Source organism: Pinus tabuliformis, chromosome Q, assembly GCF_031772625.1.
Source record: "Pinus tabuliformis cultivar Carrire ecotype Pingquan chromosome Q, CPIR1, whole genome shotgun sequence".
Taxonomy (NCBI): Eukaryota; Viridiplantae; Streptophyta; class Pinopsida; order Pinales; family Pinaceae; genus Pinus; species Pinus tabuliformis.
This window is the reverse complement of record NC_142296.1, coordinates 1181620203-1181642669: the sequence shown is the minus strand read 5'-3', so window position 1 is coordinate 1181642669 and position 22467 is coordinate 1181620203. Positions and strand designations below refer to the sequence as shown.

Below are 22467 nucleotides of genomic sequence, written 5' to 3'. Positions count from 1 at the left end.
TCCTTGTCACCAACAACTTCTCCAATAAATAGATCATTCTTGATTTCGGTAATCCTGATGAAGTGATTGGATGGACTCTCCTCTACCCATCTTGATGTATTTCAACTTGTTCTCGAGAAAGAGGACTTGATTTGCATTGTTTACTTTGAACATCCCAACCAACTTGTCATACATCTCCTTAGATGTTTCCAAATCAAAAATATAGGGGACCAAAGGCTTGTGAATGGAATCAACAATAATTTTCTTAGCATTGACCTCACCTTTCTTGTACTTTGTTTTTGCAACAGCAGGTGCATTTGAAGGAGGCTCCACCACTCTTCCTTTGACATAGTCCATAGCAACATTCTCTTCCAAAGTCAGATCCAGAGACATCTTCCATGCATGATAGTCATATTTGTCCTTAAGCTTGTCCTCGGATTTGAAGTATGATGTAGTCGTCATTGACGCTAGCTCCAAATTCTTGTCCAACAGCTTCCAATAGTGATTCCTTTTCTTACCCTTGCTTGGCCTTTGTCTTCACCTGGGCTCTAATACCATGTTAATTTTAGATAGCAATGGTATGTTCTATACTTAGCACAATTTACTTCAATGTTCCTTTAGCAGGCCAATAACAATATCCAATTATTTCCAGTCGCAATCATATTAACCATTAATCACATTGACAGTAAATGCAGATAGAACATAAAAACAAATGTAGAAGACAAGCCAAGACAAGAGGACACTAGATTTGGCAGATGCTAGGGAAAAACCCCAATGTGGGGAAAACCCTTTGATCAAATCTTCTTATTATTATTCAATAGTTCAACAAAGAGAGTACAAAAGTCAAATAGACTAGCCCAATACAAAGTCAAATCAGCCCTGTAAAATTTTGCAGTCAAACTTCAACCCAAACCAGAAAGTCAACACTAGTAAAAACAGCAGTAAAACACCTCCTTTGAAGCTCAATCAAAGGCAATCTAATTCAACCTCCAGTAGTGCTCAAAGTCAACCCAAAATAGTCACAAAAACTCTGGTCAAACTTGGTCAAACAACAGTCATCTCTATGGTCAAACAAGCATGTGGTCAACGTAGGTCAAACAACTCCAAAATCCTCATTTTTTGTGCCAATCAATGCGGCTTGGAGAAACTGAAATTCTGCCCTCAAAACCGCATTCAAACAGATCAAAATAGCCTCGGTCAACATTCGTCAAACAGTCTGAAATTCTGCAATTTCGATTCTGTGATTTAGCCCAGAAATTTTGTCCTCCTAGCCACACGTGTGAGAGAAAGAGAGAAGTTGCCCAAGCTATACGAACCAATCTGATGAAGAGAGAGAAGAATGTGTGAGTGAATGATGTCCAAATGAGCTGTGAGGTCTCTTCTATTTATACACTTCGTTGTGGGTGAAGAGACACATCCATTGGGCTTCTTGAGCCTACATCAAGCTGAGGCTGACCTAAACAATTTGCACATGTGAGGTAATAAATTCAAAATCATACTCCTACTTGTCCGAATGCTATGATCTTTATATCAATCTTGGACCTCTCGAAAAGAGGAATCCAATGCAATCATCATCTCCATCAAATGAGATGTCCTAAGGTGGAATTTGGCCCTAGTTGCCAATTTTAACATTCCTGCACCTTCGTTATTCCATCATGCGCCTTTCTTTATAACTTCTTTATGGCGATGACGAAAGACTTCGGTTATACATCTTCTCCCTTCCTTCTCTTCATGCGAAATTTCAGATCACTTACTTTCTTTTTCAATAGGTCGAATTGTGCTTGTATATATATATATATATATATATATATATATATTCTTATTCAGTGAGGATGTGACCTTTCAAGTAGGCTGACTTGACAGCTGGCAGAGGCTGACTTTAAGTGCCTGAGGCCGAAAAGCCTATGTAGAAGACCTAAATAGGCAGTAAATCATCTCCTACATGCCAAAACACCAAGCCTAATCTCCCTTCTAGAAGATCTAGGAGATCAATGGTTGAGATTATTTCTAAGTCGCTTAAATAATTTTATCATTTATCCTTAGAAAATGAGTTAATAGTCCATAATAATTAATTGACTTTAATTATTGTACTTTTACTAAGTTAAACTTAGGAAATAAGACATAAATACCTAAATAGGCAGTGAATCATCTCCTACATGCCAAAACAACAAGCCTAGGTAGAAGACCTTCTTAAGGTATTACAAACTTCAACATCCCTCCTAGCAAGGAAGGGATTCTCCACTAGCCCAACTTATCTCAGTACTTCACAAACTTCCCTTTCACTAGAGGCTTAGTGTGAATATCTGCCACCTGCTCCTTCTATGGAAAAGCATTGTAGTCTCTGATGAAATTATATCTAAACTCCATAAGCTTGGACCGATCATGAAACGCGAGATTCTCAAAGCTTAATGTAGCTTTGATTGTCACAGTGAATCATTGTTGGCCCCATCTCCAAATCAAATAATCCTGCAAGAATCACGTGAAGCCATAATGCCTCACAGCTTGCCATATTCGTTGCCATGTACTCTACTGAACTAAGTGACTCATTGTTGCTTCCTACTATACCATGAAATCATAGCTAAACCTGAGTTGAAACAACACCAAGATGTGAATTTTCAGTCCAATACATTTCCTACCCAGTCAAAATATGTGTACCCTTGCAACTTCACTCCACAAACTCAAACATATCTGAGCCCAAAGTCCATTGTACCTTGTAGGTACCTTAGCACATCTCTCGCTGCCACCCAATGAACCTGTCTCGAGACCACCATGAACTAGTCGAGTATGTTCACAACAAAACAAATATTTGACCCAGTGTTGACCAGATACATCAAAGAACCTATTAGTTGCCTATACAATGTGGGATGCACCAACTCGCCCTCAAAAGCACTCAGCTTCTTCAAGTTAGTGATCATCGTTGTAGACATAGGTCTACAATCCTCAATCTTGAACCTCCTCAAGATCTCGACTGCATACTTGCCCTGCCTTAGGAAGATCTCTCTCAGTTGTTGCCACACATCCAATCCCAAAAGGTAATGCATCAAGTGCACGCTCCCTCTTGCTCCACCCTAATCTCTAGAAAACCCGCAACCATTCTCTGTAGCATAAGAAGATCCCTGTAGTGTAAGTGTCCCATCCTCTTGTGCCAAATCTCACACTAGCTTTCACTCTCATGTACAAGAGTTGTCACCGACTCCTCTCAACAGATAGAGATTCTTCTCCCTTCTCGCAATTATTTGCCTCTTGCTGGGATCAGCTCCTTTCGGACCAACAGCCACTTCACCTCCCATGAAGTTAACCTCTAGTCATTTGTCCTCCATGGCTTAAACTAGCTGGAGATTCTTCTCCAATCCCAATAGAAACAACACTTCATTCACCTCCATGATACCCCCTAAGTCCATTTGAAACTCAATGCCCTCTACTAAATGCTATTATCACCAAGCTCTACATGTATATCATTGGGCTCCTTGGTCATGTGACAAGAAGCTCCATTGTTCACAAACCAAACACCTCTCATGGTTGTTCTAGAAAAGATTAAAACAAAGGCAAAGTTCTTCTCGAACTTTTTAGCCAACTCGTCCATCTGTGCAGTGGTTGTCGTGGTTGTCTTTCCTCTGCGCTTCTTCTTGTATGGATACTAAATGGTAAAATGCCCGAACTTATGACATGCAAAGCACTTGACTTTGCTCATGTCCTCTCCTTTCTACCCTGTGAAAATCCACCTCCACTCTGGTTATACTTGGCCTTCCCTTTGCCCTTTTTCACTTGTGTAGCAAGAACAAGATCCTCGTTCTCCTCATCACTAGATGAAATCATCCCACAATCGGCCTAAATCAATGTTAATTTTAGGTATGTTCTATGCTTAGAGCAATTTATTTCAATTTTCACAGTTAGCTCCATATCTTTTCCGTATTAGCAATCACATCAGCATTAAAGTAAACTGCAGATAGAACATAAACATAAATCGCAGAAGACAAGCCAAGACAAGAGGACACAAGATGTGGCGCTAGCCAGGGACAAACCCCAATGTGGGGAAACCCTTGACCAATTCTTCTTATATGTTCTTCAATAGTTCAGCAGAGAGAGAGAGAGAGATAGTACATTACAACAGAAGTCAACACTTTGACTTATCTAAATAAGAGCATAGATCATCTCTAATAAGACGATACATGAGATCAGTTGAAGACATGCTGCTTCAACTAATTCTCCAAGGTGACTCCTTCACCTGTCGTTGTGCTGCATTTCGTCATCATGCTGCACCTCACCGCGCTGCACCATGCTGCACCCATCATCACTATGCTGCATCTCATCACGATTCATTAATCATGATTGTACCCATCACTGTAGTGCATTATGTGCCATTGTTGCACCATGTTGCCATCCTAACCTATGTGTTGGCTGCACCTTGCTTGCTTGTTGTCCCTTGCTTGCTTGTTGTCCCTAGCATGCTTGTTGTCCTTAGCATGCTTGTTGTTGCATGCTAGTTGTCCTTTGCATGCTAGCTGTAACATTGCATGCTTGGTGTATTTGCTGCTAAGTACCATACAACTGTCCCAATGTTAGTTAGTTGTCGCTTCCATGCTGCTCTCCTTCGGAGACAGATGCTTCAGCTATTTCAGCAGTTCCCGGCGGTTTTGGTAGTTCCGGCTGTTCCCGGTAGTCCCGCCAGTTCCGGCTTTTCCGGTAGTTCCAGCTTTTCCGACAGTTCCGGCTTTTCCGGCAGTTCCGGCTTTTCCAGCAGTTCCAGCTTTTCCAACGTTTCCATCTTTTCCGGCAGTTCCGTCTTTTTCGGCAGTTCCGGATTTTCCGGCATTTCTGGCTTTTCAGGCAGTTCCAGCTTTTCCGGCAATTCCGGCTTTTCCAAATTTTCAGGCTTTTCCGGCAGTTTCGGCTTTTCCGGCTTTTCTGGTTTTTCCAGATCAGGGCAATGTTATTCCTTAGGATCTCTCCTCCTACTAAAACCCAAAGACAAGTAGAGAGAGGAAGAGATCCCAAGTGTATTGAAATGACTTGAAGGCCACCTCTATTTATACCAAAACGTTGAGCACATGTGGGGTTTATTTGGTTGCTGGCCGACCTTGACGAATTGTCTTATAACGCAAATAAATTCATAACTCCATGAATACTTATCGGAATCGGATGATCTTTAGATCAATCCTACACCTCTCAATGAGAGGGATCCAAAAAAAAATATCAGCTGCCATAAATAAGATGACCCACATGGAGTTTGGCCCTAGTTGCCAATTTTAACACTCCCTCTCAAATAGGGAGAACTCCATCTGTTGATCCATATGTCCGACTGTACTATCTCTGCCATCAGTGCCCTACACTGCTCTGCTCTGCTCTAATCTGTTGAGCTTTGCTCTGCTCTGCTCTGCTCTGCTTTGATCTGCTGAGCTCTGCTCTGCTCAGCTCTACTCTGCTCTTCGGAACCGTGAAGAAGAAGAATTGATCGAGAATGTCTCATACCATTCTCTACTGACCTGAAGTCAGTTTCATCTGAAGAGAGTGTGTCACATCACTCTTACTGACCCTAAGTCAGTTTTATTGATCCCAGATCAATATCACAAGAGTGTCTCAAACCACTCGTACTGATCCCAGATCAGTGTCACAAGAGAGTGTCTCAAACCACTCATACTGATCCCAGATCAATGGAGGTCATCCTAGCATAGGGAGTACGGTAGATATAGTGATGCGTCCATCGATAGTACTACTATGGTCGCTATCCTCATTTCCCTGCTCATTAATCAGATGAGAGGTACTTCCCATGAGTCCCAGACTGCATGGGTAGGATGCCTCGACAGGAGAACTAATCATCATGTCCACAGGAGAACGAATCACCCTGTTAGTGGATGCCACGAAGAACTAATCATCATGGCCCACAAGAGAACTAATCATCCTGTTCCACAGTCGCCACAGAGAACAAATCATCTTGGCCCACAAGAGAACTAATCATCATGTTCCATAGTCGCCACGGAGAACAAATCATCTTGGCCCACAGGAGAACTAATCATCCTATTCCACAGTTGCCACGGGAGAACTAATCATCCCGGCCCACAGGAGAAGTAATCATCTTGTTCCATAGTTGCCACAGGAGAACTAATCATCCCGGCCCACAGAAGAACTAATCATCTTGTTCATAGCACACCACCAAGGGAGGGTGAGTCACCCTGTGGTTGTATGTTGCTCCAGTAAGTACCCCAAGCCCCCCAGAGCTCCCAGAGCTCAATGCATGCAACATGCAGGACCCTTATAAGAAGGTCTCTCAACGACTCCAAGTCATTCGAGAAAGTCACAGATTTGACCTTTCCCTAGGGCGTTGACAAAATGTTTGCGACCTGTACATCAGTCTCAATGTGATGGAGCCTCCTCACTCATCGACTTACCATATCGTAGATAAGGTAGTATCTGATGTCTATCTGCTAGAGCAATCATCGAATACAGGATTCCTCAATAATCGAATCCCCCCTCTGGTTGTCACAGAGAATCACAATGGTATTCATCATGTGTACAAATAGCTCACTTAAGAGCTTCTGCAACCATGCAGCTTCACACGAGATCATACTCGTAGCTATTTATTCGGTCTCGGCAGTGCTTATACCAACCGACTTCTGCTTCCTACTCATCCATGATATCGAAGCAGAATCCAAAGAGAACCAACACTGAGAAGTGCTCTAGCGATCCTCCACACTGCCTGCTCAGTCAGCATTCGAATAATCATGCAGTTTCATATTTTCAGTAGTGTATCTCAATCCATGAGAGATTGTGCCCCGAAGATATCTCAGAAGATTCTTGGCACCAATCCAGTGAGGCTCAACCAAATATGAGCTCATCATGCTAACTGCAAAACATATGTCCGGACGGAAGTTCACCAAGAACATCAATACGAATGAGTTTATGAAGCTCAGAGGCATTTCCCAAATTTGGTCTGACATCACTACCATATACCTTTTGAAAGTTAAGATCCTCGAGGTAGTCACAAGCTTGCAGTTTATCATTCCACATCCGGGATCCAACTCCCTCTTACTTCTGCAAATGAGAGGGTCTGCACCTGTCAGAAATAGGTCGTCTTCATAAGGTGCCGGTATGAGAGGTCTATCATCCACAACCTTTGGGTAATGGTTTGGATCCGTTTCACTCCTAGTGAATCTCAGCTTCATCAGATAGCTATCAATCCTCTCATACTACGCCCGACGTGTTTTGCTTCAAGACATAGAGGGCTTTCTTCCACCTGTATACATGAGATTCCCGATCATGAATCTCAAACTCCTTAGGTTGTTCCAAACCTGTGGACCTGCTACATGAGGGGAATGGTCCCCTTATAAGATTTTAGATTTTCCTTCGGTACATCTTAGACATGTACCTTCATGCTCTACTTGAATTCAGAGATCCCTATCACCATTTGACTCACATCAGGTAGGGCCCCATAGGTAGACCTCCGGTGTTATAGATGCAATATGTCAATTGACATGATCCCCAATGGACCATCCTGCAACTTGATACAAATTGCCAACCCTCAACCCATGAGAAAAAGAATCTTTGAAAATTATATTTTTTAACACATACCTTTCCATCGATGAATGCCACCCTGAAACCTTTGATTTCCATTTCCGAGATGGACACCAGGTTCTTCTCTCAATCAAGTACATAAAAGAGATTCTGTAAATGAATCGAGTTACCCTTATTCAATTGAGAGTTAACATTCCCTACACCCTTTCCGGGATAGGTGGCATCGGCTCCAAGTATAATCCCATTGTTTCCATCTCTACCAAATTAGAGAGTGCACCCATCTATCCGATGAAGTGCCTTGAAGCACTACAATCTATAAGCTAGATTCCCAAAGAATCTGAAGGAGAGGGCCGATACAAGATAACGCTTCTTTATCTTATCAGAAACAACATTTGATTCTTCATTCTATGAAGAGTCGGCCATTTCCTTGATGACCTGCATTACCTATCATTACTTTGATCATTGAAGATGTCCCTGGAATGATTGTTATCATCATCAAGTGATGTGTCCCTGCCATTCGGACACTCCTTCGCATAATGGCCGAACTAGTTATCTGCCTTTCCTTCCACCCTGAGATCCGGTCTTCCAATGAAGTGATCTTTAGGTAGGCCATATTCTGCTGCGCCATTCTGAGAACATTCTCTGCTTCGACTTTACCCTTGGTGAATTTGAAGAGGGATGAGGAATCTACCGATCCTTTTGTCCTTTCCCAACTGTCTTCAGTGATTGCTCTTTCACTCTTGCTTGGGCATAATCTTCACCTTAGCTCTGATACCATGTTAATTTTAGGTATGTTCTATGCTTAGAGAAATTTATTTTAATTTTCACAGTTAGCTCCATATCTTTTCCATATTAGCAATCACATCAGCATTAAAGTAAACTACAGAAAGAACATAAACATAAATCGCAGAAGACAAGCCAAGACAAGAGGACACAAGATGTGGCGCTAGCCAAGGACAAACCCCAATGTGGGGAAACCCTTGATCAATTCTTCTTATATGTTCTTCAATAGTTCAGCAGAGAGAGAGAGAGATAGTACGTTTACAACAGAAGTCAACACTTTGACTTATCTAGATAAGAGCATAGATCATCTCTAAAAAGATGATACATGAGATAAGTTGAAGACATGCTGCTTCAACTAATTCTCCAAGGTGACACCTTCACCTATCGTTGCGCTGCATTTCGTCATCATGCTGCACCCATCATCACTATGTTGCATCTCATCACGATTCATTAATCATGATTGTACCCATCACTGTACTGCATTATGTGCCATTGCTGCACCATGTTGCCATCCTGACCTATGTGTTGGTTGCACCTTGCTTGCTTGTTGTCCCTAGCATGCTTGTTGTCCTTAGCATGCTTGTTGTTGCATGCTAGTTGTGCTTTGCATGCTAGCTGTAACATTGCATGCTTGGTGTATTTGCTGCTAAGTACCATACAACTGTGCCAATGTTAGTTAGTTGTCCCTTGCATGTTGCTCTTTCGGAGACAGATGCTCTGGCTATTTCGGTAGTTCCCAGCAGTTTTGGTAGTTCCGGCTGTTCCCGAAAGTTCCGGTTGTTCCAGTTGTTCCCGGCAGTGCCGACTTTCCGGCACTTCCGGATTTTCCGGCAGTTCCGACAGTTCCGACTTTTCCGGCAGTTCTGTCTTTTCCGGCAGTTCCAGCTTTTCCGGCAATTCCAGCTTTTCCGGCTTTTCTGGCAGTTCCGGCTTTTCCGGCACTTCCAGCTTTTCCGGCAGTTCCGGATTTTCCGACAGTTCCGGCTTTTCCGGCTTTTCTGACAGTTCCGGCTTTTCCGACAATTCCGGCTTTTCCGACTTTTGTGGATCAAGGCAACGTTATTCCTTAGGATCTCTGCTCCTACTAAAACCCAAAGACACGTAGAGAGAGGAAGAGATCCCAAGTGTGTTGAAATGACTTGAAGGCCACCTCTATTTATACTAAAACGTTGAGCACATGTGGGGTTTATTTGGTTGTTAGCCGACCTTGACGAATTGTCTTATAACGCAAATAAATTCATAACTCCATGAATACTTATCGGAATCGGATGATCTTTAGATCAATCCTACACCTCTCGATGAGAGGGATCCAAGAAAAATATCAACTGCCATAAATAAGATGACCCACATGGAGTTTGGCCCTAGTTGCCAATTTTAACAATCAAGAAGTTGTTGCCTAACCAAGCTCTGATCCACAAAGGTGGTCCAATGCTTGGCGCATCCTTTTAGAGCCACTTTCACAATTTCTAAATCATTCACAACTCCCCAACAACTAAAATCTCATCACGAGACTACTAGATCTTTCTGAGGTAAGATGTTACCATGTCTAATTTGTTCATCATGATGCCTTCTAGAAACACTCCCGAAATTATCCCTATATTCTCCTTCCTTCTCCTCAGTCTAATTGAGCCTCTCTCTCTCTAGAGAATTCACTCTCCTTTTTGAAAAAATCGCTTTCCCAAAAATGTTGTAGTTGCCTCTCTTCTCATTCTGTGTCTTCACCTCTCCGTTCGGATTTCATTTATAATCTTCATTAAGCCCAAATCCCTAACCCTAATCTCCCTTGTAGAAGATCTAGGAGATCAATAGTTGAGATTATTTCTAAGTCACTTAAATAAAATTATTATTTATCCTTAGAAAATGACTTAATAGTCCACAATAATTAATTGACTTCAATTATTGTACTTTTCCTAAGTTAGACTCAAGAAAGAACACATAAATACCTAAAGGCAATAAATCATCTCCTACATGCAAAGAAATCAAGCCTATGTAGAAAACCTTTCGAAGTTACTACAAGCTTGAACACAATCTACAAAGAGTACACAAATCTATCATTGTTGAAAATTACAGATATGCGGTTTTCCTTTTCATTCATCATGGTTAAGAGGTTGAGGGAGGTCAAGACCATTATTCACAGTTTTGGTCTTTTTGGAAAAAGATAGATCAAACTTCTTCAAAAAAGTTCAATGATACAATGTTACATGAGGGTCGATGGGAGAGGGTAGATCTTATCATTAAGATCATGGACCATATCATCTCTTTGTTGTGATTAGCAGAAACAGACTAGCCCATCCTAGGAGACGTTTATGAGGGGTGGGATTCTATGATTGAGTCTATGAAGACCATGAATGAATGCCCTTCTATGATTGAGTCTATGAAGACCATGAATGAATGCCATGAGTATGGGACATCAACAGGGACATTTTCATCACCATACAAGATATTCTTATCAGTAGGTGGAATAAGAATTGCACTTTTCATTTTATTTGCCCACTCATTGAATCCCAATTACTATAGCAATGATTGACTCAATGATAGGCAATCACGCAAATTCCCTATTCACATGGATGGTGAGATTTCATACGGGAGGAAGCATGCATTTAGGTGGATATATCAGGATAGAGCATCCCTAGATGAGATGGAGGAGGCCTTCGTAGATTTTTCTACTACCACTGAGAGAATTAGAGGCTATGATGTGCTCAAGACAGGAAAGCTAAGCCCTATGCTTGGTGGGAAGCTCATGGGGCAACATGCCCTCTTCTATAGCAATTAGCCATGAGGCTTCTCTCTCAAGTTACTTCATCCTCTTGTTGTTAGAGGAATTGGAGCACATATGGGAATCTATATAATTTGAAGCAAAGCAGGCTTGAGTAGTTCATGGCAAAGACAATGGGTTATGTGCAAACCAACCTCCGTCTTATGTACAAGCAAAGAGAGGAGTGGTTGAAGGGAAAGACAAAGATGCAGAATGCGTTTCCTAATGATATGGATTTGGACAACAATGTTGAGTCGGCATTGGCCAACTTGGATTTTAATGAACTAGTATTAGAGTCAGACAATTTTTATGATGATGATCCTCTTGAGGGATCATCATCCACACTAGAATATGAAGAGATAGGAATGGACATAGAGGACGATCTGGATGGAAGAGAGAGCAGTGGCAGTGATGTTGATTTTGATGATGATGACATGGAGGACTACTAGCTGGCATGAGCTATGAGACTCTTCCATCTACAGTTCTAGTATCTACCCTAACTTTGTATTTCCTAGTGGCATTCCCACCTAGTATTGACTCAATATCTATGTAATACATTTTGTTTTTGATGGCTTAATGAGAAAAATGCAATTTATAGTTCTAATTTCTCGTGTATTTGTGATTTTATCATCATTGATGTAGTACTAGTTGTATGATTGAATATGTATAATCACCATGTAAAATTGTAAATGTTTTAGATTCTAAATTCTAAGGAAATTTGAAGCTTTGTCTATATTTCTTTTTTGTATATATAATTCACTAATTTATTATGTGTGTGTGTCAAGTGGCTTTAACTCAAGTGGTTGAGAAAAATGTTGTTATCCTCCCCACTAGGTTAAATTCTCGCATATGACATGTTGAGCCCATGATGAGTATTTCTTGTAATGGCTTCAAGCCTTATTACCTGTGCAATCCCTCGGGGACCAAAACATGTATGTTCCTCATATGGAAATATAAAGATATTTATCATGGAAAAATTAAAAATAAATAATAATAATAAAACAATATATATATATATATATATATATCGTCCTCGTGTCCTATTTTGGGGTGACCATGTCCCATGTCAAACGCTCCTATTTCCATGCCATCTGTGTCCTGTGACTTGGGAATGTGCTACATCAAGGCATTATACCATGCAACAAAAAGTTGTTTTCCCTAATCAAAACCCACCATAGTACAAACATAACAACAAATCATAAGATCCATCTAGGATTGGATCTAGGGTGCACCACCAACAAGAGATAAACACATCAATAATACATCATCAACCTTAGAAAAGTCTAGACCACCATGAAAACATGTAGTACCCCACTTTTTAACTTAAATTTAGAAAATAGTGCATCAATGAGGGTGCTTACATCATCCAATGCATGTCCACTCCTGAGTCCTAAGTGATGTCTAGCAATGTGACAACGTTATATCACCTATGGAAATCCCATCACCAAACAATACCATAGGAAATAAGCATAGGAAAAGTGCAAACCCCTAATGATAAATCAAGTATGTCCCATCACACACGGCAATAAGGGGACCATGTAGAACACCCCTTCCTAGTGATGTCAATAATGTAACATCATCATCGTGCAAGGTCCCTACGACACTCCAAGAAGGAGATAGCACAAGAAATAGCAAGCATCCATATGTCAAAAGAGTGATATGTCATGCAAGTAGCACCAAAACCCTGACTATCCACCAAGAAGAGAAGTGGAGCTCCTGAACCCAGTGTTATCAGAACCGGACCGGAACTGGTGGAATCAACTAGTCCATCCAGTTTGGGGACCAAATCAGTTCAGTTTGAGGTTCGAAACCAGAAATGGCCGGTTCCGTGCCAAATTGGTCAGTTCTATAATGGAACCAACCAATTTTGTAATGGAACCAGTCGGTTCTGTATAAGTTGACCAAAGAGTTTGAAACACAATTTTTTTAAGAAAAACAAGAATCTTTGAGTGGGGCAGCCTAATATTCAAACATATGGCCTTGATATTGATATACAATTCATGATAATGTTAAACTCTTGAAATAAGAGTGACATTCTCCTTTATCTTTCATTTTCATCCTTTTACTTAAATTTTAATATTACCATGAAATGACTCAGGATGTTTGAGAGTGGTTCCGACCTCATTAGATTTCATATGGAGAAAGTAGAATTGGAAATCTCACTCAAAATCCAGCAGACTTAACAGTTTTTCAAGATTTCAGGATTGGGGGGATTGCAATGTTTCCATCGGATTTGGTCATGTACGAGGGTATGGAACTAGTATTTAATCAAGAGCACCAAACCCTCTATGTACCTTGATGTTAGTGGCATTGGTTGTTGAACTCTTCTATCACGACCCTATTAAAAATGTAGCGATCACTCAAACAAAATCTTGACTTGACATGCTATGTTTTTTCTATCTTATTTTAATGCTTAGAGGGTGATATTGATGCCAAAATTCCCAACATATAGGCAATGATTTTGATGATATGTAGAAATTTGTTGTAGCGTGAATTTTTTGGGACGTTAAAGGCCATCTAGAGCCTATTTGTTGATGTAGTTTCGGTTCAGAGACGAATTGCAGTGGATGTTATTTTGGTCATGTGCACCCTTACTGTGAAAATTTGGATGCCCAAATTCCTACTACAACCACTGATTACGTTTCCCCTATTTGTTAGTTACTAAACCAAATTATTTATTGTTTCCTACAGTAAACACTAAAATGAATACACTGCAGCCTTCACCATCTAATTAAAATACGGAAACAAGAAACTGAACAAGAAAGAAATACAACACATCTACACAGTCATTTTTGGACAAATGTCCCCAAAAATACCTAGTGTGGGAAAACTGGTGCAGCAACTCTAAGGGCTTTATTATTATGCAGTAGTAATTTCTTAATACAATCTCTGGATGTCTTCTCAGCAATCCAATTACAGAGAATATCACTGATAGAGAGATGAGTGAGGTTACCTCACACTATCGAGGGTTTTATTATTATGCAGTAGTAATTTCTTAATACAATCTCTGGATGCCTTCCCGGCAATCCAATTACAGAGAATATCACTGACAGAGAGATAAGTGAGATTACCTCACACTATCACTGGAAATCCAGGTTGGTCCAGCCATGAATGAACTGCCCTAGGTTGCCTCTACGCAGCCACTGCGTCAACCCAGCGTCACACCCTCTGGGGACCGCGTCACCCCTTCAGTTGATCGATTTGTTGCCCAGGAACTTCGATTTGCACCTCATAGTCTCACACCCCGGCTTCCGGCTTCTGCAATTGATTCCTTCAGCAAATTTTCGAATTCCCTCTTCGCTTCTGCACTGCCTCTGTGAGGCTCTGCGTTGCCTCTGTTGGATCTCTCTCTCTCTTCTCTGCTGAGTATTCTACGACCGAGAAAGATTTCCCTTTGGATATTATCCCTACCCCTCACTGCACAAGATCACTATCGAAAATCTCTCCGACAGCTGCTCTGCTTCAGAAAATCGAACTTCTGATCTCCCCTCTGTGTGTTCTCCAAGTGCCCATCAATGTCCTTTTTATAATCCTCCAGTTGAGAACCAACGGCCCAAATTAGATTCTAATCAATGGCTCAGATCATTTGGACTCGATCTTCATCTTATTCTAGAAGTTTCACCCACAATTTACATTAATAGCCATTAATTACTTTAATTTCCTAAGTTTAGACTTAGGATCCCATTAAAAATAATTAATTATTTTAATAAAATTGTCTCCGAGTGGAATTTCCCAAAACGATTTATGGGTATTGGAGAATGCATGTGTCTAAGACTCCCTGCAAATTTTGAGACTTAGAGCACATTCGATGCTACCAAAGATCAACACTCCCTCTTAGCGAGGAATGTGCTCTAGCAATGCACCCTGCTGAAGCATCACTCTGTTCTGTAACATCTCCTTTTGCGATGTTGATGTCTAACATCCTGTCTACCAACTACTGCGCAAATGCTACATTTGTACTGCTACTGACCCTGCCACTGCCAACACTGCACATGTACTGCAACTCCCTCTTAATTCTGCATTCGTGTTGTTGTTGGCCCTGCCACTGCCAACTTTGCATCTACACTGCGACCTTCTCCGACTACTGTTGCTACTGCATCAGCAACGGAAAAGCATCCCAAATTATTGAACTAGTGTTCAGTATGATGCATTTTGTTGCTGGAGTTCTGATTGTTGCTAGTCTCTGCGTTGACCCTCTAAATCCTCTGCGTTGTTGCTAACCTTTTTCTATGCCATCTGCACTACTGCCAACTCTGCTCTGCGTTGCTCAGTCTCTGGCGCTACTAGCCACTGCAACTCTCACTTCGACACTCCTCTGCACCAACTGACACTCGTCCATCCTGCTACTACTAATATGGGCTCCCATAACAAGGAATTGATCCGAGAGGTGGGCTCATCAAGAATCCTACCCAACTACATTCCTTTCGAACTACAGCTCTAAATCTCCCCACCTCCCTCCTAGAGATGCCTGGGCTATCATGCGAACTCCTCCTCGATCTTCACGGCCGCAACCTTCGAATCATACTTCTCATCTTTGTTCTTCTTCCTGAGAGGACATTGTGTTGCGTAGTGACCGAATTCACCACACCTGAAGCATTTGATCTTCGAAACATCTTTCTTCTTCTTCTGTTGCTCCTGCTACCCCTTAGATGCGAGGGCTGCATTCTCTTCCTCCTCCTTGGGCTTCGACCCACTGCTGCTGCTTCCGTCAAGTTTACACTTGACCAAGTCTCTCCTCAGCTCCTCTTGCTTAAGAGTTGCCCACATTTCATCCCAGTTTGGCAAAGTCACCCTACCCAAGATGCTCTGTACAAAGACTTGTCACTCCTCAGATACTGAATTTAGGTTTGACGAGTCTGCGTCTCCAGATTTCCCATCGGATACTATCCCTGCCCCTCACTGCACAAGATCACTATCGAAAATCTCTCCGGAAGCTACTTTGCTTCAGAAAATCGAACTTCTGGTCTCCCCTCTGTGTGTTCTCCAAGTGCCCATCGATGTCCTTTTTATAATCCTCCAATTGAGAACCAACAGCCCAAATTAGATTCTAATCAATGGCTCAGATCATTTGGACTCGATCTCCGTCTTATTCTAGAAGTTTCACCCACAGTGTAAATTAATACCCATTAATTATTTGAATTTCCTAAGTCTAGACTTAGGGTCCCACAATGTAGATTAATACCCATTAATTATTTGAATTTCCTAATGCATGTGTATAAGCCTCATTGCAAATTTTGAGAATAAGAACACATCCAATGCTACCAGAAATCAACACATACATGCTATATAAATGAGAACTTTTGCTTATTTGTGCATAAATGATTTGGATTCATATGGATGCGCATGAATATATATGTTTTTCTTTAAAATTTGAATATTTTATGTGTTTTTGGTTGACCAGTTTTTTGGTCCAGTTTTCTTACTGGTTCCAGTCCAATTCCCGGTTAAGAGGGTTTTCTGGTTCGGTCACCCAGTTCGGTTTTGATAACATTGCCTCAACCAAAGATCTCTAGTGCCAAGAAGAGAAGAAGCTCAATGAAGGTTGATCTCCCCAAAGTCTCTCAAAAGCTCCAAGGAACCACCAGCAAACTCCAAATTGATGGAAATCACAATGTAGAACCTCATACAATATGAGCCTTGAGGTGTAACACAACCAAAGCAAACTTAGTTTTTCTACGACATTAGAAAACTGAACCAAAATGAGAATCTCAAGAAATAAAAAAAAACTGTGTGCAAGAAGCCTTACCCTTGGGAGTCAGAATATTTGCTACAAACTCCAGGTGGATATATCTGAATGTTATACCAGACATCAACTGTCTGTGCAGCAGATTGCCTACTAACTAATCAGATGCATATGAAGCAAAACATAACATACTGCCAACAAAACAAAATACTTAATGCTTTTTCAGATTGAATCAAAATCAAACTCAGTGCTATCTTAAATCATCTACTTGTATATATCTATATCAGTGTCTTACTTTCACTATAAAAGAGCTGAGCAGCCTTAATTTGGAGATGGACGGAATTTGATTGCATTGATGTTGTTTTGCATCTGGATGGATTTAAAGATGGAAGGAATTTGATTCCATTCTCTACTAACCTTTGGTGATTTATAATAATCCACTGGTTAATGAACAAAGGATCTTCTTTGATTTCTGGAGTAGCAAATACGTAATTCAAACAGTTAGTGGGAATGTGTCAGGTTTGACTCGGTATTGCAAATAGATTTGATATTATCCCGATTTTTCCAATTTTTTCTGAGTTTTTTTGGTGCCAATTTTTCCAAGTTGTTCAAGTCCAAGTTTATTCTTGAAGATATTTTCGATAAGTTCCTTTCTGTACCTCGGTGATATATTTCCAAAAATGATATTTGCAACATAGGGTATGATTTCTAGTCATCTATTGCATATCCTTATATATGGATCAAAAAGAGTTCAGAATTCTAAAACTCGCATAAGATGGCTCTAATATTTCAATGTGTAGAGAAGAAAAGAATCTCAACTAAAACCAGATTTCGATTTTTAATTACAACTCAAACAAAAGCATCATGTATAGAAATTGCGTTGCATACTGGCAGAGTAGTAAATCAGCTGGTATGGTGATTCCTTAACAGGGCTGTAGCTTGTAGGTACATGCATATAGGTATATGATATTAGACATAATAAGTAAAATCCTCACCGTGCATCCCAAACGCCTTGGACAACCCTCGAAGAACATCAAGGTTTTTGCTTGCTTCTTCCCTGACTGACCAGCACACCCATGCTCCTCTAGAAACCTGTCTACATGAAATAGCTCACAATGACCCACCTTTGGTGCAGCGAGGTTGTCAAGAGAAGGAACAATTTCCGCACCAGTACACCGAGCTATACGATCTAGAAGCTTCTTCTTCACATTCAGTACCAACGATATTTCCTTGCTCAGCAGATATTCTTGTGCATGATGAGAAACAGTTTTCTCTACCAGCAACACATTGGGACGATGTGCTTCTATCCTTGCCACAGTCATCTTCAGATGATCCATCTCCTGCATGACAAAAGACCAAGGGGTCAAAAGGTTTGATGCTTACATGCTGACAAACACAGTCAACTGAAGGATGAAGTAACGGCATGGCCAATATTAATATTACCTGCTGCAGCAGAGTCTCAAAAGATGACAGCTGATTTGAGACACGTTGATATTCAAGTGCCCCTCCCAAGAGCAGCATCCTTGGATTTTTGTACCTTTGTGTCATACGCTTATGTTTTACATTCTTTGAGCAGACAATTCCCTTAATGACCTTGCTGTGAACAATATTGTTCTTTGTTAATGTATATGCTGATTAATGTATCCATGTAGTAAACAAACTATAAAACATCAAAAACATGACAGAGATTCCAACTAAAGCACATCAAGAACAAATCAAATACCTGAGGCTACTTGTTACAATACAAACAATTGAGAGGAAACATTACCTGTCACTTCGACGCCCTGAAGCTATGCACTTGACCTTAACATATCCCCCAGGATCCATTCCTCCTCCTTTGCTTGTGTCTGGCTTTACAAAAGTCGCTGCTTGCCATGACAATGAAGTGACTATTTCAAGCCAGCTCTCATTATAATTCTCCTCACCCACAGATACATCTGCTCCCTTTAGTAGCTGTGCTACAAGAGCTCTGAAATGTCCATCCAAAACCGTTCTCATAGCTTCTCTATGATCTTCACTTGACCTTTCCTTGCTTTTAAATTCATTGCTGCTAAAACTTCCTGATGAGTGTGCCAAACCCCAACTCCCATCTTCATCATCATCATCTTCATCAATCATGCTAGTCTCTATTTCATCCTCAACATCTTCAGGCTCAGGTAGTACCCATATAGCACCATTGTTCTCAAAGTCAAAAGGTTGCTCTCGCTCTGAGTTTTGGCTTTGAAACATGACTGAATCATCATTGCAGTCATTAAAATTTTCTGTATCCTCTGTCTCTTCTGCTGACCTTTCTGATCTACATGACATTTGCTGCTCCACAAGTATATCATTTTGAAAGCTTGGACTCTTGCTGAGAACATCTTCAGAAATGTTTTCCACACTGCTCAAACCATGTAGCTGAACAGCCTGATTCATGGAATTTTGAGAGTTCGTATTATTGGCACAAACGTTTTGTAAAATGTATCCAGAATGGAGATCTACGCTTGCATGTTCTCCAAAGTATTCTTGCGGGTGTCGCAAAAGCCCTTCCTGAGCATCCTCTACGTCTTTACTATATTCATCCCCTTCATCATCACTCCTACATAATGTAAACACCTGAAATGAGTCTAGGCATCAACTTTGAGATGCACAGATAACTAATTTATGCGTTCTATCTAGCGGAAATTCTCAAGGTCATTTGAACAAATAAGCACAACGAAAAGCATGTCTGTCGTGGACAGAGCTTAACAGATAAGCTAAACCAGTACTGAACCCTAAGAGTCAATAGACAGTTTTGAAAAAAAAAACAAACATTACGAAGACAACAGACAACACCTGCTAACACAATAGGCCAGAAGACTTGGAGAGGAGACCCCTTCAACAGATGAAAGAGCACTGGTGTTCCTTTCTGAATGTAAAATATCCTCCTGCTTTCTCCCCGGCAGTGGCTCAAAACCATTGGCTTGAGGTGATTTAGCAACAGAACTAGAACTAATATGCTGATATGGCCCAGTCGGATACACTGTGCTGCTACTGCTACTGTCCAAACTCGTAGCAGAAGGAGAAGGACAGATAGCCTGCGGCGGCGGTGTCGGAGGCAATTGAAACCCATTAGACTGAGGGGCTATCTCCTGTTTCCAAAGCTTGAAACAAAAATTACAGACCTTGATCCTCTCCCCATCTTCGGCGCTGTCATTCTTTCGGCCATCGCCAGATACTGGAATTGTGTTCTGCGTGCACCTCCTGCAAAACACTCGACCGCATATTCGGCAATGGTGTCGCCGATTGAATAGACTGAACTGCGATTCGCATTCATAACAGACCCTACAGCTGCGATCAGGCATCCAAAAGTCCCTGGAGATGTTCGATGGATCGGCTCTGCGAGGAATCCATCCCCTCACTTTCTCCACAAAGTCCAGGAGCGTGCTCTCTGCGGCTTCCATCTAAATCAGTTCTCCTTTGCATCACCATGATAATCGCTCTACCGCATGATCACATTACAGGGACCCAAAGATTCTCAAAATGGTTCCGCTTCGGCTAAAAAAGGGCCCTTCCAAAAGCAATTCCTACTCCTATTCTCCAAACAACAAAACCTTTGCCCTTAAACATAACCCTATCCCATTTATTTCCATAATCTGAACAAAATGGATCTCATGACGAATCCTTCTCAGAATCCAGTAACGGCATTCTTCTATGCATAAGAAGCCGATTTTTTCAATCCAATTTCATTTTAAATAAAATAAATACAGAAAATCTTTTCCAGCCCAAGATCAATACAATACAATTCAACACACTGCAAAACAAAATCTTCTAAAACGATCAATTAAATTTGCACTCACTGAACTAGACGTCTGTCATTGCTCGATCATGACTTCTTTGGTGAAAGGCCCGTTGAATCTTAGGGATTTGCGGGACAATTAGCAGTCGCCCTGAGAAATTGCAAAGGGCTGTGAATCGAACGCTTGACCTAGTCGATCCCGTTGTGGGTAGTGCCCTACACCAAAAGCTTCCGGCTTCATTCCCGGTGGCAACAATTTCCAGATGGCGATGTTTCATCTCTGAACTTTCCCCATTTTACTGGGTGTCATTTACTTATTATTTATTAGTGAAATCCGATTACATACAGGACGTTCCCTCTTCTGTTGGGTAGCAGAGGGAGATTGCATGTGAACAGTTGATGGGACAAGCTCTGCCTTTATCCTTTTGACCCTGTTACCCCCCACCTTATTACTGAAGTCAAGGGCTCCCTCATTAAAGCTCACACCACTGAAAGAGACATTAGCGTTTTGGGTTTTCTCGTTCAACGGCAACTGAAATGAAATGAGAATGGTTAGGTAGTTGTAAGAAAGTAGATAGCGTTTCGATTTGTGTATAATAAAATTATTAAAATCACATACGCAAACCACATACGGTCATGATCAGGCGTTGTCAAAAGTTTTGTTCAGCGATGGTTTTGTTAATTGGAGGATTGAATTTTAATTTATTAAAATCCTAAACAAAAGAATTTGATTTGCTTTAAAAAATTATTGAATTATACCGGAGCAAATTTTATTATTTTTAATTTTTAAATCACTTTTAATCTCGTTTTTATACTATTAAATTCTATAATATTATTGAATTAACTTGTCTTGACGATGAACCACACTGGTTGGTTCGAAACGCGTGGACAAATGTCTTTCCTCGTATGATTTTTGCCGAAGCTCTGCTTACAATTCTATAATATTAATTAAATGAAAATTTATAATATTATACGTTTTATTATATTAATTAAATGAAAAATTATAATAATTTATGTTTTATGAATTTATGGAAGGAGGGAATAATTTTTTTTTAATTTACAAGAAACAATAATAATATCTCTAAAAAGTTCATCTCACGTTGCTCAAGTGACTATGGTTCTGGAATGAAATCTCTCAGATCTTGGGTTCGAATCTTGTGCTACTTTTCGTGAAATGGAGTTTCTCCAAACAGAGATTTTGGGTTCAAATCTTGTGCTACCCTCAGGGTAGCGAGGCGAATAATAAACATGTAAACTCCAAAATTGGAAATTGCAAAACTTACAAAACAAAATATCTCTTAAAAAAATATTTTAGATTACACAGTTTTTAAGATAATACTATATTTTAAATATTATTTCAAATAAATTGAATTATAAGATATTAATTGATTTGTTTTAAATATGAATTAAGTATTTTAAAAAATAATTTATTTTTAAAAATTATTAATTTATTTTATAATTTTATTGAATTAACAAAAAAAATTATATACGAAGACATTTAGTATTTTTAATTTTTAATATTATTTTTCAAATATTTAATTTTATAATATTAATTAAATAAAAATTTGTAATAATATATGTCTTATGTTATATGAATTTATGGAAGGGAACATGAATACTAGTATTTTGGAAAAAGAGAAAACTTAAATAAGTTTTGTTTAAAAACATTTTAGATTTCGAACATAATGATATATTATGCTATGAGAAAAAAAGATAATGATATATTTTAAATGTTATTTTAAATAAATTGAATTATTAGATGTTAATTGATTTGTTTTATAAATTTATTGGATTAAATATTTTAAATTAAAGAAATTTTGATATTTTTAATTTTTAATGTTATTTTTTAAATATTTTAAATTAAAGAAATTTCGATATTTTTAATTTTTAGTATCATTTTTACAATATATTAATTATATATTTATAAGTTTTTGAAATGAAGTAACATGGATACAAGTGTTTTAGAATTAGACATTATATTTAAATTTGTTATTCATTTTA

At 39.8% G+C, this 22467-nt stretch overlaps 1 protein-coding gene across 1 annotated transcript in view; it reads right to left on the bottom strand.

Annotated features, from left to right (window-relative positions):
• Positions 1-20914, bottom strand: part of LOC149223916 (1-phosphatidylinositol-3-phosphate 5-kinase FAB1B-like) — a 54418-nt gene extending 33504 nt beyond the window's left edge. Inside the window, 5 exon segments of the mRNA XM_089385960.1 lie at positions 17705-18049; positions 18153-18306; positions 18478-19287; positions 19524-20323; positions 20528-20914. Of these exon segments, the coding sequence (XP_089242086.1) occupies positions 17705-18049; positions 18153-18306; positions 18478-19287; positions 19524-20131 (1917 nt within the window). The 5' untranslated portion in view covers positions 20132-20323; positions 20528-20914.
• Positions 20915-22467: the final 1553 nt, after the last annotated feature.